Source organism: Triticum dicoccoides, chromosome 4A (assembly GCF_002162155.2).
Source record: "Triticum dicoccoides isolate Atlit2015 ecotype Zavitan chromosome 4A, WEW_v2.0, whole genome shotgun sequence".
NCBI classification, from domain to species: domain Eukaryota; kingdom Viridiplantae; phylum Streptophyta; class Magnoliopsida; order Poales; family Poaceae; genus Triticum; species Triticum dicoccoides.
In genome coordinates, this window is record NC_041386.1 from 160460929 (window position 1) to 160479669 (window position 18741).

At 44.5% G+C, this 18741-nt stretch overlaps 1 protein-coding gene across 1 annotated transcript; it reads right to left on the bottom strand.

The window, feature by feature from the left end:
* Nucleotides 1-166: 166 nt before the first annotated feature.
* LOC119285525 (argininosuccinate lyase, chloroplastic-like) lies at nucleotides 167-5041 on the bottom strand. The gene is made up of 7 exons (XM_037564818.1): nucleotides 4622-5041; nucleotides 3987-4250; nucleotides 3249-3365; nucleotides 2280-2428; nucleotides 1108-1399; nucleotides 867-1031; nucleotides 167-663 (listed from the first exon to the last, which is right to left on the bottom strand). The coding sequence occupies exons 1-7, from the start codon at nucleotides 4931-4933 to the stop codon at nucleotides 412-414; spliced, it is 1551 nt and encodes a 516-aa protein (XP_037420715.1). The 5' UTR covers nucleotides 4934-5041; the 3' UTR covers nucleotides 167-411.
* Nucleotides 5042-18741: the final 13700 nt, after the last annotated feature.

The following is an 18741-nucleotide window of genomic DNA, read 5'->3' on the forward strand; positions in this document are numbered from 1 at the left end:
GGTAGGTAGCATCGTCAATCATGCTCCATCACTATCTCAACAAAGCTTCAGCTTTGTGTGCAATTGTCTTCTGGTGGTGCCTATACTATCTGGTCGCCATAATATGGTGACGTTTAAAACATAAATATAACCAGTGACCTGTTTGGACATAAACATAGATACTCCCTCTGTAAACTAATGGGCATCCTTTTTGGATTCGTGACGGGAGATCAAACATACACAGCCTTTTCAGTACAATTGCAAGTGCCTTACAAATAAAAGACGTCGAACGGATCACTCCAACTCTCAAATGAAGCAACAGCAGACTGTCTCTCGTCCAGAAACCACGTTCATAACACTACAATCCACCTCCCAAAATAAATAACGGCCACACTAGACTTGGGGGATTTATTCCTCTATTGATGCCGCGCCTTATGGGTTGATCCCAAGCTGAACGCGCCAATCTTCAAGCTGTTTTTTTACTTGTTCTGAACCCGTAGAGCCGTAAGATATGAACTTGTTGACGGCGTTTTCCACACCCAAATAGGCGTACACATCGGCCTCGAAGACAGGGTGAACCGCTTTCAAGTCGTCCATTTCAAGCTCTGTCAGCTGACAGTTCTTCGACACGCATAGAGCCACACACCTTCCAACTATCTCGTGAGAAGTTCTGAATGGAACGCCCTGCACAACAGAAATATAAAAACCAGTCAACCAGAGTAACCATCCTAGTCAAGTAATAACACAGCAGAAATGAAACAAAATAAGTCTTAATGTAATTATCCTAGTCAGTTTACTCATGCATTTATTATTTTTTATATATGCTGATTAATTTAATTCCTATTGTAAACCTATGGCTAATTCAGACTAAGTAGAGTAGTATTTACCTTCTTCACAAGATAATCTGCCAGTGTTGTTGCATCCAGATAACCAGCAGGCAGCGAACTTTGTATTCTTTTTGAGTTAAAAGAGATATTTTGAGCAAACTCACTGCATACTTCAAGCATTCCTAGTATGGCCTTCACACTGTCAAACAAGGGTTCCTTGTCTTCCTGCTCGAAAAGGAACTTTTCAGAACATGCACAGGAAACCAAGCCTGGATAATTAAACTACAAGAATGAGACGCACCTGTAGGTCACGGTTGTAGGCCTGTGGAAGGCCTTTGCAGAGGACCAGGACAGTCATGAGATCACCAACAACCCTAGCAGATTTTCCACGAACAAGCTCCATCGGATCTGGATTTTTCTTCTGTGGCATAATGCTGCTTCCAGTTGACACCGAGTCACTTGGTGTCAAGAACCCGAACTCCTCTGATGCCCACAAGACCCACTCTTCGCCAATGCGGGAAAGATGAATAGCAGCAATAGAGTTGGCAGCAAGAAACTCCAAAACAAAGTCACGATCTGACACTGCATCAATGCTGCAGAAAAAGAATAATCAAATACCGAAACAAATGTCAAAAGGTGTGGTTAACCCAAAAGGAGGAAATTCAGAGAGAGAAAGCATAGAGTTAGTTCAATTCCTAGCATCGCTTATATCAGAGAGAGAAAGCATAGAGTTAGTTCAATTATTAGCATCGCTTATAATTTCAGTTGCACAGGAATATTCCAGCAGTAAAACTTGAAAAATGGTAGTCGTTGTCTGAATAACTAATCGTGTAAATCAAGTATGAACAAGCAAATTAAAAAAAGGGTATTTGTACCTCTGTATTATATTTCACCTCTTTACTAGATAGCCACAAAATGATAATGTAGTCAGGCTTAACATCTTTAGGGCTCATTCATTTTCGAGGATTTTCAAATCAGAGGAATAGGATGCCCTGCCCACTTCAATCCTTTGGGATTTTCCATGAGGTCTCACCTAATGTTAAGAATCCTAAGGAATGAGGTCAATTTGAGGAATTTTCTATGAGGTCTCACCTAATGCTAAGAATCCAAAGGAATGAGGTTAATATGGACACAATCCTAAGGAATCTAGTACCTCTATTCCTATGAAATGAATGCTAAACACAGGAAAAAATCCGGTAGGAATCTTCCAAACCAAATTAGCCCTCAATCAGCTTTACTTTGGTAAGATCAATGTGCTCCCCAAAAAACTATTTAATATGGTACATGTGCGCTTGCATGTAAGGTGGAGACTCATTTTGCAAGATGTACAATATTTAAGGGTGCTAAGGTATGCAATTTAATAAACTAACTTTATCTTGGTTACAATTCAACAAGATATAGCAGAGAAAGCATACTATCTGCATTACATGTTTGCAGTTTCACACTACTAAGGAAATCAAGGATGTTGGTTACCTGTTCTTCATCGGAGCTGTAAACTTCAAATCTTTAGCAGTTTTGAACCTATCAATGGGGAGTCCAGTTCCAGCCAAAGCACAAGCACCAAGAGGACAGAAATTCACTCTTTCCCTGCAGTCGATCAGCCGGCCAGCATCACGCTCCAACTGTGCACATCACAAGTGAAAATAACATCAGATTCATTTCCAGTTATATGGTTCACTCTAGGGCGGAACCTAGTTCAGTCCAAGGTGGGCCATGACCCCACCTAAACTGAAATTTCGCCAAAATATATGACTTGTTCTGCTTATACACACTAATTACTCAAAGGCTAAGTTGGCTAATGCTTATTACGAATTTGGGCACATTTTGCTGGATTAGCGCCCTCTGTTTCAATTCAAGGCTCCAAGCTATGCTACAATTCAATCTAAAAGAAATGAGGTGATTATAAGGCGATTACTAAAGTATCTGAAACACTATTTAAACCCTTGCGCAAGAAACATAGTTAGTGATTGGTTATAAGCTGTAAGACCTCAATATTTGATTGCATGTCATGCTGATTTGACCTGCCAGCTAATGGTGCAGCAATTCAACGACAGAAGGAGACTACGGAAAATATGAAGCACTGAAGCAGGACTTTGAATCATATGAAATACCTCATCCGATAATCCATCTACTTCCATTGGGTACTGGGATATATCTATGTAACATCCAAATGGGCTAAGTTCAATGTTAACTACAGCAACAACGAAAAACTTCCCTTCTGCACAACAGGTCCTGTGTGTTCCCATTTTTGTAGTTGGAAAAAATAGAGCTAATGTGGCAAACAGTCAAACAATTTTCACACTAGAAATGGTTAAATAAAGTGGATAAATATGATTACAACAGTGTAGAGAGGAGGTTTAGGGGTTCGTTTACAGGACAGTTAGAAAATTAGTCATCAACTCACTAAAAAGCAATGGTGCAGTAATAATAGGGTGGGGGTACCTGTTCGACATAGGATAAGAGAAGATGTGGCAACAAAACAGGCTGTGCCCTTTGAAGATGGGTATAACCGGGGACAATTAAGTCAACATATTTTGAAGCTAACAAAACCAGAGACACCTGAAACAATAAGAATTATGCTTGTGTTATAAAAATAATATCTTACATAGACACCATGGAAGAGTTATCAGAAAAGGCGAAATACAGTATTATATCAGCAAAGCGGGATAACTTACAATGTTACCAATTATTAAAATATGTGAACATATGATATAAATTAGATTGAATACAAGAACCCGTTGATATTCTTAGTTATACATAATTAATTTCTGCACAACAACAAATTGCCTTCTATTGCTGGCAAAGCTTAAGCAGTATGGACAAGGTACAGATACCAAATGCATGAAACCAAGTAGATCCCCCCCTCCTTGAGAGAGTGGAGAAGTTCTCTTTGGAAGTTATTGCCCATAGTTGAGCATTACTAGAAACATCAGTACAAATAGCTTTACAGTTCAGTTAGCTTCCCTACTTGTCAAGGTAGTGTACCGGGCGCAAATAATAAAAATAGCAATGGATCTAACATAGACCATGACACTGAAAAATGAATCCGTAATGTCTCGTGATGTCTACAAAGGACATAAATCGGATGAATGAGACACCAGAAACAAGTTGTATACAAGGAGTTCAGACAAGTTAATAGCAGCACACCGTGAGCATCACAAAGAGAATTCAAGAACAAACCTGAAACTGTTTGATGCGAATCAAAATCTTGTCAATAGCATCGCGGCACCACAACCTAAGATCCGTCACAATTTGGTCGTTGCGGCTCCTAGCAGTGTGTAACTTCTTGGCCGGCTCACCAACTTTCTCAATCAGAGCTGCCTCAATGTTCATGTGCACATCCTCCCTATCCTTTCTCCACTCAAACTTGCCATCTTGAATCTGCTTCTCAATTTGATCAAGGCCCTCCAAGATAATATCCCTATCACCGGTGGTTATCAGACCCTGCATTGCAAATGATTCAGAACATCCACGCTAAGGTGACCATTATTTCAGTTAACATCTACAACAAGCTAGAGGGAGGTGCTCCCATTAAATATTTGGACGTGCTAAGCAAACCCAAACCCCTAATGACTGCAGGATTAAACCCTCAATCCTTCAATGTGACGCTTCAAATCAAGCAAGAAATTTCGAACAGCTGCGGATCACACCAAATGCAGCACAACGAAGGTAGCAATTTCGTCAAACACACTGCGAGCATAACATCAAGCTGTCGCTGCAGCCTTGTCGAAAGCAGGGAACTAACTAGTCCAACACCTAGGCGGCCACGATACCGACCAGAACAGGTGATTTGATGGAGCGAGCGCACAAGGTACCTGCGCGGCGAGCATGGACGCGTGGGCCTTGCTGCCCATGATGTCGTACTTGTAGAGCTGCCAGTCGTAGGAGATTGACTCGGTGAAGCGCTCCACGGCGTCGGTGACGCCCTCCTCGAAGCGGCCGCCCCACAGCTTGGTCTCCTTCTTCTCGTCGGCATCCGAGGACGCCATCGAGGAGGCCGCCGCCGCGACGGCCGGGAAATAGGGGCGACGGCGGGGGGCGACGGCGCGGACGGCGGGGAAGGCGAGCCGGGCGCGGGGGAGCGAGGTGGGCGCCGGAGAGAGGAGGGAATGGGAGGTGGCGGCCATGAGCGTGGCACTGGCGCCGATGTTCGCTGCACGCGCGGCTGTGGCGCGGCGGCGCGGCGAGGGAGTAGGTGGGGAGGGTTTAGAGCGTCCACGCTGTGTACTTTTCCTGCCTCTAGTGGCCTTCTAAAAGCATCCACAGTGTAGTGTTTGAAATGAAGGAAAGTCAAAGAAATTTGAAGGGATAAGATTTCTATAGAGACTTTTCCTTTCATGCCGTTTGAAGCAAAGGAAATTCTATCTTATATTCTTTTGAAATTATTTGTAGAATGATTATCAGTTTTGCTAACGCACATCCAGATGTGCTCTAAGTATTGTATACATCTAAGTCTTATATCATTGATTTTACTCTAAGATTCATGCAAGCATAATTGATTATTTCATGTTGATTTTGTAGGAAACCTCATATTTTCTTATCTTTGTCTCTAGAATTCATGTGTTTTTCCTCCGTGACATCCAAACGACGGTTTTGGAGTTTCTTTTAAAAGAATCCTATAAAATTTCAGAATACATGGCATTTTAATATGTGTGTTTTCTTATTGCTACGTGTCGATTTTCTGTGTTTCACACGGCGCGTTAGCTTAGAGGCTGCCTCAAATAAATAGAACATTAATTTATATCAAAAGTTACTCAAAAAACATTAATTTATATCAACATGTAAGCACATGCGAGTGGGAGGGCGGTTTGGCTCCTGGGTGAATAGTAACATGAAAAAAATATAGTGAATATTTTTAAAAAATTCTAAATTTTTTATGCATGTTCGTGTTAGATCGCAAGCATGCTTAACAAATTTCACACAAAAAGGAGCAGCAGTGCTTCGTCAGTGAAAAAAATTAGGATGCCATTTGGGGGTAACATTTGGTGTTCAAATTTTTTTTTTTGCACATACCAAATAGCTTAACCTTTTTGCCTCAAAATTTGCAAGTGGCATTTGGATGTGACTAAGAACACAAACAAAATTGTCTTGACTTTTTCTAACAATTTGAGAATTATTTTTGGGCCCGGGAGCATGTGCTCCTGGTAGCCGAATTGAGTTTTCTGCATGCGAGTGAGAAATTTTAGAAGAAACACATATAAAGTTAGAGATAATGTTGTGTCTGGGAGTTACACGCTAACATTGCAAGAAGATTGGTCATGTTAGAGACAATGTTTCACCGGTTGCTTTTATACATTGGCGATGCTCTTAAGAAAATCAGTTGGGTTTCGTAATTTTCTCCTTTTTAAGGGTTTGGGGTATCAACGCTAGAAAACCGACACCACTTTAGGGTCTTTACCATTTGTCAAGAACCATACTTTGTGAATCTACCTGTTGTGTCTTTTGCCGCTACTGACTCTCCCCATCCTAGACCTCCCGTCGCCCTTCTTCTCTCTAACCTCTCGTTGCCTCTCGAGGCCGTCGCGTGCTAAGCCATGCGGCTGCCAAGACGGGAGCGACGGGAAGGTTGTTGTGGTTGTGCAACTAGGCTCCTCCAAGGTTGCCCTTTGTGGTGGTGTGCGGACTAGGGGCTGCGGCCCGTGTTACAAAGGAGACACAGCTTATCACCATGTAGTGCGGCAAGGCCCCGCAGTGGAAGGGTCTTGGCGGCGCATCTGCGTTCTTCACTGGCGGCGGTGTGTACGGCATGGAGGTTGCTCCATGGTGGCTTTGTGCACATTTGTTTGGGTCACCGGCCAGATCTGGCAGTAGCTTGAAGGTGTCCCAAGCGGTAGGTCTGGGTGCCAACGAACGGGCGCGGAGGTGGCTCAATGGAGGTGCATGGAGCTTCTACATGAAGCCTCCAACTTGGATCTGGGCCCGTGTGGTTCCGTGGTTTACGAGGGACATCTGGCCACGGCAGAGTCGGAGACCGTCTGACATGGTTCAGCCTCGGTGTCTGCCGATCCCAGGTGTCTCCATGCATCGCTTTGGTGGCCAATGGGCGCGGGGTGTTGCACGGCAAAGGCGCTGCACATCGGACATGGTGGATCTGGCACGAGCCTCATGTATTGGCCCGATCTCATGGGGAGGGGTGCGTACCTTTTCTTCCACCCCGCCATTGGCATCTTCACAGCGCATCTAGGGGAGATGACTGTTAGGTGCTGTTGTGGCGTGTTCGACAACCATTGTCAAGGTGACATTGCAAGAAAGTGACATGATGCGCCACCCTATCCGGGGTCTTCTTCTTTGGTCGGCTAGCTCTGTGTGAGAACAAGCTGGTAGAGTGGTGGATGGCGATTATGGCGCCAAACATTGTGGGTGCACTCTCTCCGGGTGAAAAATGACGATCCAGCTGGATTAGGCAGCATCGACGTCCATGCATCGTTACCTCGTTGAAGGTGTTGGTTTGAACTTTGAAGACTGCTTCGGGAGGTAATAGCCCTTGTTTTGATATCCAGTTGGACCAGCGAACATCAGCGTACGAGTGGTGATTTCTTCTTGAAGGCGTTTTCTTGGAGCGTTGCGTCCTTTATCTATAACCACTCTCTCCATTTCTTTATGTAAAGTGTATTATTTTTGGCACGGTGACCAATGCACGCAACTATAGACAATTTAGGACGAAATTATCCTTGTCTAATTCATTGATTAGCGGCAAGTAAATCATTTAGGCAAGAAAAGAAATAGATACATGCAATTGGGAGAGAGATAGTTTCCTTTTTTCCTCTGCAAAGAGAGATACATGCAATCAGGTGAGAGATACTTTCTTATTTCTGGAGGGGCAGGAACAAAATTACGAGGAATTAGAACAAACGCATCTTACATTGTGGAATTTTATCAAAAAACAAATGCACCTAATATAAAGGAATGGAAGAAGTATATAGCTTCTAGGGTTTGTGGTGAGACTGGAGATGATGTGGATGGCCTTGAGTTTTTTTTTCTTCTTTTATTTTTGCTTAGCATTGTTTCAATAATTAATAATATACACCTACGTGCACTATTGATGCAGAGGCTGGGATATATCCTTCTTTTAGAAAAGAAAACCATATTATGTATTCATTTTCCTCGCGTGTTTCATCAAAAATCTTGACGTGTATTTCGTTTTGTAGTTGTGTGTGAGCTCCAACTTAAGCCCAACATTATTTTTTCTTCATCAAAATTCTAGTTCCTTTCTTTTAAATCGTGTTTCACTATTTTCACACTAACAAGCAATGTTTTATAATACATATAAATTTGGGGTTTTAACACAGTAAAATCGCAGATGCTCACGTACACGCACATATACTTATCTATGAATGTACACATGGACACTTATCTATATGAGCATCTCCAAAATGTTGAGCCGACACAACATTTTAAGATCGAGAAAGCCATCATAGGCAAAATCGCCGGAAAGGCTAAAATAAATTCTAGAAAAATAGAAGTAACGATGCCAAGTTTAAGACTTAAATCCTGATAAAATCATGATGGGTTGGTTGCACCAGGAGAAATATAGCCATGTGAATTACGCTTAGTTCAGATATTTTTTTTTAGAAAAAGAGGGTGACCCCCGGCCTCTACACCGCTTAGTTCGGATATAAATTTGGGTTTCACTTTTTACACTATAGGCCAGCATTTTCACAACCCGTATAAATACGAGGTGTGTCTAGGACTCGATCGCCTGACAGTTAACTGTTTCTCATCTGATTATATAAATTTGTTGATATAAATCTCACAAATATTCAGCGATGCTGTAAAAAACGTCCATCTAGTTAATTAAAAGGTTAAAAGATGTACTGCCTGTTTTCATAGCTTGAAGAAACATAAAAACATTCACGGTTCCCAGCGTCGAGATAGAATGGTCTTTAGTGTTGACTGGGTTTAACTAATTCGTAGTCCGCTACGAATTAGCAAATCCGTAATACGCCCCATGCATTACAAGCAATCCACATGCCGCTAAGAGCAGGTGAAATTCGAGAGAGGGATTGCAGCACCCGAGCTCCATTACTCTCTATGTTTAAACATTTTGAAATATGTGTTTTTGAAGTTTCAGAAAAATGTGAATTTTTTCCTGTGGATACATATACACGTTCCGAATACCCATGGCAAGTTTCGGTAGAAATCTCGTTTTGTTTTGGGCTATAGAAAAAAAAATTATGACAATATATAGGAAAAAATGGATGCCATTTATGTCAGAAATTTCTCCTTTTTGTATTTCTCAAAATACAAAGTATTTCTTTTTCAGCTTTTTACCGGGCCTTAGGAATGTGCGAATGTATTCAGATATTTGATTTAAGATTTTTTTTAGCAATGGAAGTGTGTTTTTTAAAATTTTCAAATACCAAGGGCAATGGAGCCCCGGTAGCTGCAAGCACTTCTTCGTGAAATCCCTCGAATCGAAGGAAAAAGAGCAGGTGAAAAAACTTACCGTGTCAGCGAGCATGGCAGCGTGGGCGCGGCTGCAAGCGATGTCGTGCGCCCACAGCTCATTGGCCTCCGCCACCACAAGAGGCTCGGTGAACCGCGCGCCGGTCCCGGCCTTGCCGGCATTGCCGTTAAGCCATCGCCTTGGTGCCTCCCTGCTGGCCGCAGCCTTCACCACCGCCGTCTCCCTATCCGCCACCATCCGTTTCACCGGTGTTTGAGGCGACTGCTCGTTGATGAACTCGAGCGACGACTTCATCGACGACTCCGCAGAGTCGTCGGTCGAGCTCTCAACCATCTCGATGAGCGCAGCCTCGTGCGCGGACAGCCGCTCGCCGGTCGCCACCTCGACGATCTGCAGCCCGTCGACCTGCTGCTTCGGCTGCTGCCTCTGCGGCGGGAACGGTGCCCACGCCGAGTCCGTCGACGGCTGCTTGCCGGGGCCCGTCGGCGCAGTTCTCCGGTCGGACGTCGCCGGCGAATTAACGTTGCCGGTCTCGGTAAACGCAGGCGAAGGCGGTTGTGTCGACGTCACGCCGGATGCCACGGCGGGCGTATTCTCCGGCGCAGGCGGGGAGCGCGGCGGGTGCGTCACCATCGACGGCGCCGGCGTGAGGGGTTGGCGGCGGGCGCTGGCCTTCCGCTCCTTCTTCTTGCTGCGGAAGCAGGAGCGGATGGACGGGAGCCGCGCCTTCCTGTGCTTCTTCTTCTTGTTCTCCGCGGCGCTGCCCATGGAATAGACGAAGAATGACGGCTCCTGGCCTTGCTGCTCGGTGGCGATGTCCGCCGACACGCTGGACGGAGCCGTCCGGTTCCGGCTGTGACTGCGGCTGCGGCTGCGTCCACGACCCCGGCCGGGGCACCGGAATAGGGACCTCAGCGGGTTGAAGCAGCACGGCGTGGAGGGCTTGCCCCCGCCGCCGCCGCCGCCAGCGCACTTGCAGCACCCGGTGCGGCGGCGGGACGACGACCGGCCTCGAGGCGTCGTCGACATGTCGGATGTTGGGAACAGGCCGGAGATCGCACCTCGCTGCTCTCGGAGCTGTGCTTGTTCGTTGCGTTGTAGTAGGAGTACTAGGTTGGAGCCGGACTTTGTTACGCGCGCACGGCCATGCATGGAGGCGTGGATTACGTGCAGTGCACTACGTGCCTAGCTGTGCAGCCATGATCGTGTCTGTTACATGATGCGTGGTGAGCTCGTTTGAGGGCGTGGCGCTTAATCGGCTGCACGATTTGTGATTAGTTCCGCTGATTACTCTGGGGAAGTCAAACTCACACAATTTAGACCAGAGAAAACCTTGTTTGTTTTCTACAAGCTTAGCTAGCTAGCTGTAAAATGCGCCTTTTAATTTGGACCGACCCTACACGTTTCTTAAAACTTAAGGGAGTAACAGCAAAGTAAAGTTAGTGGAGTAAATTTTACTATACTAGCCGTGGCCGCACCTAGCCAATCCTTAAAAGTTAGTGAAAAAAAAATTGTCTCGACTTTGTATCCTAGCCGCATCATCAATATTAATATAAAAAGACTCAAGGAGGCAGATCCAAACCATCTCAACCGTCAAATCATATTATCTAGCGGTTCAAATCGCTCCAATGTTAAGCATCAAACATGTTTAACGCTCTAATTACCCATCACTGTTATTGGTTATAAACACGTTTTGACTCAACGCTATCCCATGAAATCTGCCATGTAATTAATATCCTATCATTCCCGTGAACAAATAATTGATATCTTACCAAACACCGACGTGCAATAGATATATCTTACCTAATATAACATGCAACTAATATCCTACCGAATATAAACGTGCATTGCACATACATTATTACTAACTAGTAGAATGTTCGTGCGTTGCTATGGACCTTTCGTTGTATAAAACACAGTGAGTTTTTATGCCTTCTATCAACGTCGCTTCAACACCCTTGTGGTCGATAGATTCTTTTTGAAAGTCTACATAATCCATCTCAATCGCTCTCATACTCTGTAAACATAAATATATATAGAAACACACCTTATGTATTATCATGCACAACAACTATATAAAGAATAATTATTTATATGCACTTCTTCTGATTGTGTAAAACTCAGTGATTTTTTAGTTCGATCACTGAGTTTCCATGATGTGATATGCTTTCCATCCGTATAACGACAAACTAATTTTTTGGCTCTTTCTCACTATCAATAATTGTCGTGTCTCCTTAACCACGCTTTATTTAGAAGACAAAAAAATAATTCTACCCCTCCTTTCCATTCTCGACACCATGTCTGAGCTCTCTTTTCAATATCTATACTTCCCTTCCTGATTGTTTGTCCTATCAGCTGAAACCTGAGCATTTTGCTTCTTAAAACGGAATGTGAGTGAAACCCCACAAGATAAGACATATTTCAGGACAGAAGAAGCACACTTGACAAATTGTTCCTACTTTGTGAAATTCCTACTTCCTAGCTATATTACCTTTGCTAGAGAATTAATTCAAGTTCTAATCCTCAAATATTGGGAAGGAGAAACTACCATGCCAAGCAACTTATTTATGTTGCCATTAGATCAACTTCTTTAGGTTGTTATGGGAGAAATGAAGGGCTGGAAGAGAAAAGGAAGAAAATGAACCAAAATAACCCCAAAAGGCAAAGCATAATAAGAAAGACTTGCTCATTATTTTAACTGGCCAAGCTTTAGACTCTCTACTTGATTTTGCTTCTCTATAGGAGTACATGGCTAATTATATGCTAACATAAAAGAAGAAGGTGAAATACCAAATGTATTTTGTGCTAACATAATACTGGCTTCTTATTTGCTGCCATTTCATTGTGTGTGTTGGAGCATTTCTGCCACCATATCAATGTGTCAATACAGCATTACTGCACATGCGCACTATGAAAACAACATGAAATTAGTTATACATCCAATATTTAGACAAAATGATGGGTTCCTTCTACCTTTTTTTTGCGGGGTAATGGGTTCCTTCTACCAACGACATGCTTCCAAGCCCAAACCAGCTGAAAACACAAACAATATAAGCAAGCCGAAGTCACTAAAAGATATGCATGTCCATTGCTAAATTTGTGTTTTACCGGGTATTACTCCCATTCTAGCATCTATCTAGGATAATTATTTCAAAATCCAAACTACCAAGGACAAGGAGTTATAGCCCTGTCGCAAGATTCTAACTTTTGCCCCTGTCGCAAGATTCCGCTATAATGTTTTACCTATGTTTATTCAGACTGCATATTAAAAAAACTATACCACTGTGCCTCATGGATTAAACCGAGCTTGCACACGCATGCAGAAAATCAATCTAACTTCTCCCTTCTGACCTCGAACTGTCAACAACAGGCATAGCGACAATTATTAGTTGAATGTTTGTGCGTTGCCAATGGACTAACAAAAATATAGTGCTTAAAAAATTGTTATAATTCAGAAATGTATGTCGATCATGTTGACATATGGTTTGCATTCATATAGAGACAAACTAATATTCTCTCATCTCCTCCTCGACAGCTATCATGTCGCCTTAATCACCATCTCCTTGTAAGAAAAAAAGCAACAAAGCCTAATTGGGGCTTTATATACATATATAATTCAAAGAGTCCTTGCACCTTCCAAATCCAAAGAGGACCACAGAAATGATTCAAATCAAGAAAGATATTCAGTGAACCAAAATGGAAACTTTTTAGAAAATAGAGGGTCTGCGTGTCAATCAATGGTTTCTGGTAACTATCTGATTCAATCAGTCGTACACTGCCCATGTGTATATTATCTCCCGTATTTGTACCTTGTAGCATCATGGAAGACGATTTCAGTTCTCAATGAGATATATAATCAATTGTACTGTGGTCAGTAGCAAGGAGAACATCAAAACAATCAATGTGCCCACTCTGGGTGCTCCAGTAAATAATAACCCTAACATCCCTACGACAGTCTTCCGCAATATAAAAATGAAAGACCAAGTAAACTTTGCAACAATCACTACTTACTACACTTTTATATGAAAATCGATTGACTATCACTATTCATCAAACAAATAAATCTCATATATCATATGACAAATGACCTACTAAGTACAAGTTTCTAAAAAAAAGATGTATTAAGTTGTTAAACTCTCGAGGAACTATAGAGAAACAACTCGGTGAATCATAACTTACGATCTTGCTTTTTGAATGTGCAGCCCATAACCAGAGAAATCACTACAAAGAGCAACTGTAGTTGCGCCTCACCCCAAAAGAGGCCATCTCACTACAAAGAGACCAATTAGTATCTCACTCCAATTGATGAGTTAGTCTCTTTAATTACACTTTGCTTCATTAAATGATCAAACGACGCACCCTTATATGTGGTAGTGTTGTTACTCTGCAACTAAGAAAGTTTCTATGTGAACTTCTTTTTGCTTGGTATCCACACAAAGTATTTTCATTTCGCCATTTTATTGGGCTACTATTCACTCATAGGATTCTGCGATATGATGCCTCACTATTAATTTTATTATTTATCGCTAGATTACTTTCAGTTCAATAGCGGTCTGTGACGCCCCGAGGCCGATGCGCCAGGTGTCTTCCAGTCATTTGCTATCGTTGCCATGTCATTTGCTTGCGTGTTGCTTTTTTACCATGTCATCATATGCATTGCATCATCATGTTTTCAAAACTTGCATCCGTACGGGTTCCCCCACTTCCGTCCATTGTTCGTTCTGAGCCCAGAAACACTTGCACGCACCCGCGGCATGTCCAAAATATTATTTTATAAGTGGCCGGAAAATATTCTCGGAATGGGTTGAAAGTTGGCATGCGGTGTTGTTATGTTGTAGGTAGGCCGCCTGCCAAGTTTCATCCCATTCGGAGTTCGTTTGATGCCCCAACGGATAACTATAGCGACATTATAGTCGGTCAAAACGTCGGACGTTTTCGGTCTCCGGAAACAGTTGCCGGGCTGCACTCCTCTCCTCTCATCTCAGTCCAACCTCTTTTTACAACCCACCTGCAGCCCACCTAAAACCCCCTCCGTTCCAGACCGTCAGATCGCGATCGGAGGCTCCAAAACGCTCCTAAAACCCTCCTAAACCCAAACCCTAGCCATCCCTGCATATATATGGACACCCCCTTCCAAATTTGGCAGCCTAGCCCTTCCCCTACCTCCCTGCCGCCTCCCTCCTCAAATTCCATGCCACCAACCGCCTCCCCCTCGTTTTCCGGCGCCAGCCACCGTCGTCCCGCCACCTGGGACCGTCAGCGCGCCTCCCCGGACCAGTGACAAGCCGCCACGCGTCGCCCCAGCCCCTTCCTCGCGCTTCCAGCCGCGCAGGCCCGCCAGAACCCATCCGTGGCCCGCCCCGGGCCGATCTGAGCCCGAGGTGCCCGCACCGCGCCTCGCCTCCTTGCCCGCTTCCCCGCCGCCCGCCGGAGCGTGCCCCTCCTCGTCGCCCCGCCACCGCCGGCTGGCTCTGCCGCCGCCGAGCCCTAGGCCAGCTCCGCCGCCCCTCCTCTACATCTCCCTGCCTCTCCCTAACCTCTTTCCTCTCCCCTGCAGTGCTCCTCGCCGCCGCCGCCATGGAGTTCGTCACCGGCTCCCTGCTGCGGCCCTGCTCCGGTGACGGATCCGGTGGGATCCGGCCCCCACCACCCGGATCCATCCATCCCCGACGGGATCCGCCTCCCTCCACCGCTGGAGACGCGCCAAGCCGCCGCCGTTGTCCCGCTCCGCGCGGAGGAGCGCCGCCGCCCGCTCGACCCTGCGGGCGCCCGTTGACCGCGTCGACCCCGCGTGGGCTGGCTTCACACCCCTCTCCAGCGGCCTGCTCCAGCGCCCCCTGGGCCGCCTCCACCGACCTGGGCTGCGCCCAGCTAGGTGAGCTGCAAGCCGCCCAATGGGCTGTTTCAGATGCGGCCCGAGACATGTTTTTTCCGCAGATCGTTTTGATATTAATCCTGAGACTGCAGTTTTCACAGAAAGGTCCCTAAACTTCATGCATATAATAACTTAATAACCATGCATCGGTTTAAAATGATTTATATATGAAACTTGCTTAGAATTTTGTCTAGATTCATAATATCCAACTTTCATCTATGTTTGAAATGTTTAAAATTCCGTTTGGTTAAATTTGCTCCTATGCCATGCTAAAATGATTCAATTCATAACTAAATAACCGTAGCTCCAAACCTAACAATCTTTATATGTAAATGGGGTAGAAAAATGCCTAGTTTAACATGGTGTCATTACTTTGCATGTTTAATAACTCTAAAATTGTGTTTAGGTCAGAACAGTACCACAACCAAAATTATGCACATGGGGATTTTCCGGACTTGTTGCTTGTTGTTCCGGCCTCATTTAAACTTGCCTAGATAGGTAGTTTTGTTGTGCTTCACCCCTTGCCATGTTAATCAACATTTAATATTGTTGAGTACATAAATGAGAGGAACTAAATAATTGACGTGGTGTTTCGTCAATATGCAACGGAGTTGCATATTGAGCTCCACTTAATTTGTAGTGTTGTTTGTGCACTTTGCCATGCCATGCTTCATTAAACCGGACATGCATCATACTTGTTTGCACATCGTACCATGCTTATGTGATGATTGTTTACTATCTTGTTTGCTTCTTTCCGGGTTGTTTCTCTCGTTAGCTTCGGTTCCGTTCCGGAGTTGTGAGGATCCGTTCGACTACGTCCTTTTTGTCTTCTTCATGGACTCGTTCTTCTTCCTTGCGGGATCTCACGCAAGATGACCATACCCTCGAAATCACTTCTATCTTTGCTTGCTAGTTGCTCGCTCTTTTGCTATGCCTATGCTGCGATACCTACCACTTGCTTTATCATGCCTCCCATATTGCCATGTCAAACCTCTAACCCACCTTTCCCAGCAAACCGTTGTTTGGCAATGTTACCGCTTTGCTCAGCCCCTCTTATAGCGTTGCTAGTTGCAGGTGAAGATGGAGTGTGTTCCTTGTTGGAACATGTTTATTGTTAGGATATCACAGTATCTCTTATTTAATTAATGCATCTATATACTTGGTAAAGGGTGGAAGGCTCGGCCTTATGCTTGGTGTTTTGTTCCACTCTTGCCGCCCTAGTTTCCGTCATACCGGTGTTATGTTCCTTGATTTTGCGTTCCTTACGCGGTTGGGTTATAATCGGAACCCCTTGACAGTTCGCCTTGAATAAAACTCCTCCAGCAAGGCCCAACCTTGGTTTTACCATTTGCACTAACAACCTACCACCTTCCCTTGGGTTCTACAGACTCAAGGGTCATCTTTATTTTAAACCCCCCCGGCCAGTGCTTGTCTAAGTGTTGGTCCAAAACAGAGCCACTTGCGGCGCCACCTCGGGGAAACTTGAGGGCTGGTTTTAGCTGTATGTAGAGTTCATCCGGTGTTGCCCTGAGAACGAGATATGTGCAGCTCCTATCAGGATGTCGGTGCATCGGGCGGTCTTGCTGGTCTTGTTTTACCATTGTCGAGATGTCTTGTAACCGGGATTCCGAGTCTGATCGGGTCTTCCTGGGAGAAGGAATATCCTTCATTGACCGTGAGAGCTTTTGACGGGCTAAGTTGGGACACCCCTGCAGGGTTTTGAACTTTCGAAAGCCGTGCTCACGGTTATGGGCAGATGGGAATTTGTTAATGTCTGGTTGTAGAGAACTTGACACTTAACTTAATTTGAAATGCATTAACCGCGTGTGTAACTGTGATGGTCTCTTCTCGGCGGAGTCGAGGAAGTGAACACGGTGTTGGAGTTATGCTTGAACGTAAGTAGTTTCAGGATCACTTCTTGATCATTTCTAGTTCACGACCGTGCCTTGCTTTCTCTTCTCGCTCTCATTTGCGTAAGTTAGCCACCATATATGCTAGTGCTTGCTGCAGCTCCACCTCATACCTTTTCCCTACCCATAAGCTTAAATAGTCTTGATCGCAAAGGTGTGAGATTGCTGAGTCCCCGTGACTCACAGATTACTTCCAAAACCAGTTTGCAGGTGCCGGTGATACCGTACAGGCGACGCTACCGAGCTCAAGGAGGAGCTCAATGAATATCTTGTTCTTTGGGTTGTTTCGTTTCAGTTGATCAGTAGTGGAGCCCAGTCGGGGCGATCGGGGATCTAGCATTAGGGGTGGTCTTCTTTTATTTTGGTTCCGTAGTCGACCTTGATTGTATTCTGGATGATTGTAATGCTTGATTCATGTATTGTGTGAAGTGGCGATTGTAAGCCAACTCTGCACCTCTTTCTTATTCAGTACATGGGATGTGTAAAGATACCCCTCTTGCGACATTGCCTACAATGCGGTTATGCCTCTAAGTCGTGCTCCGACACGTGGGAGATATATCCGCATCATGGGTGTTACAAGTTGGTATCAGAGCCCTCCCCGACTTAGGAGCCCCCTGCTTGATCGAATCGCTGGTGTTGTTGAGTCTAGAAAAAAGTTTTGAGTCTTATAGGATTATATATATCGAAGAGTAGGATTCTTTTTACTCCTCAGTCCCTTCGTCGCTCTGGTGAGGCATCCTGACGTAGAGTTTTGACTCTTCTCTTCTCAAATTTCACTAAAAAAAATTTAGGATCACGCGGGTATCTTGGAATCGTTCCAATGGTTTTGTGACAAGAACATTGTTCTTGGTGCCTCCTGACATTTAGGGGTTGTGGCAGTGTCCCAGGGAGTTGAGCTCCGAGGTGTTGTCGTCACAACTTTATCGTTACAGTTCTGGAATACCTGAGTTCGCCGACATCGAAAATCTCTTTTATGCAGTTGTTGGTGAGATAACCTCGACGCCACCCAATACTGGGGCGGGAGTTCGAGAGTATTTCCATAACTCGTATAACGGATGCTTTTCGAAGGTTGAGGTAATTGATTTCCGAAGGTTTCTTGGTTATGTGTTGAAGGATGGATACAGCTGGATGTAGGATTTGCTAGTTTTGGGTGAGATATTATGCTTCCCCTGTATCCCCAACACCGGATTGCATAACCGGAAAATTTCGGGAGTTTATAAGTGGGAATTCAAGTAGCTCTTAGGATATCTTTCCGACAGATGTATGATATGAAATTGGGGTTCGACGTCTAGTGGTTCGCCTATCCACGGTTGGTTTTATAGTGGCCTCGTTGTGTCTTAAAGAGTCCTTGGCTATGCTGACTCAGGGACGCTTCATATGTCATGTGCATTGCCTTGTACATGATGGTGTTGTACGATCGAGTCCATGTGGGCCCCACCACGAAAACTTCAGACGAAATCTCTATCATATGTTTGTTTCGGCTTATTTTGCAAGCCAATCCTTTGTTTTGTTTTGAGTTGTGGTATTCGAGTTTCTTCAATGTCAAGTGTTGATTCCATACCTTCCCCAAATGGTGTTCTCATACTCCTATGTGAATATCAATCCTTCATGATAATTGGGATTGTCATGTCAATCCTTTTCAACCGACGTGTTTCTCTTCAAGTGGATCTGATTATTTTCAACATCCGCAAGATCAACTCAAGTCTTCTCAACGGTGTTCGTTTCATCCGTTCCTAAGTTGCT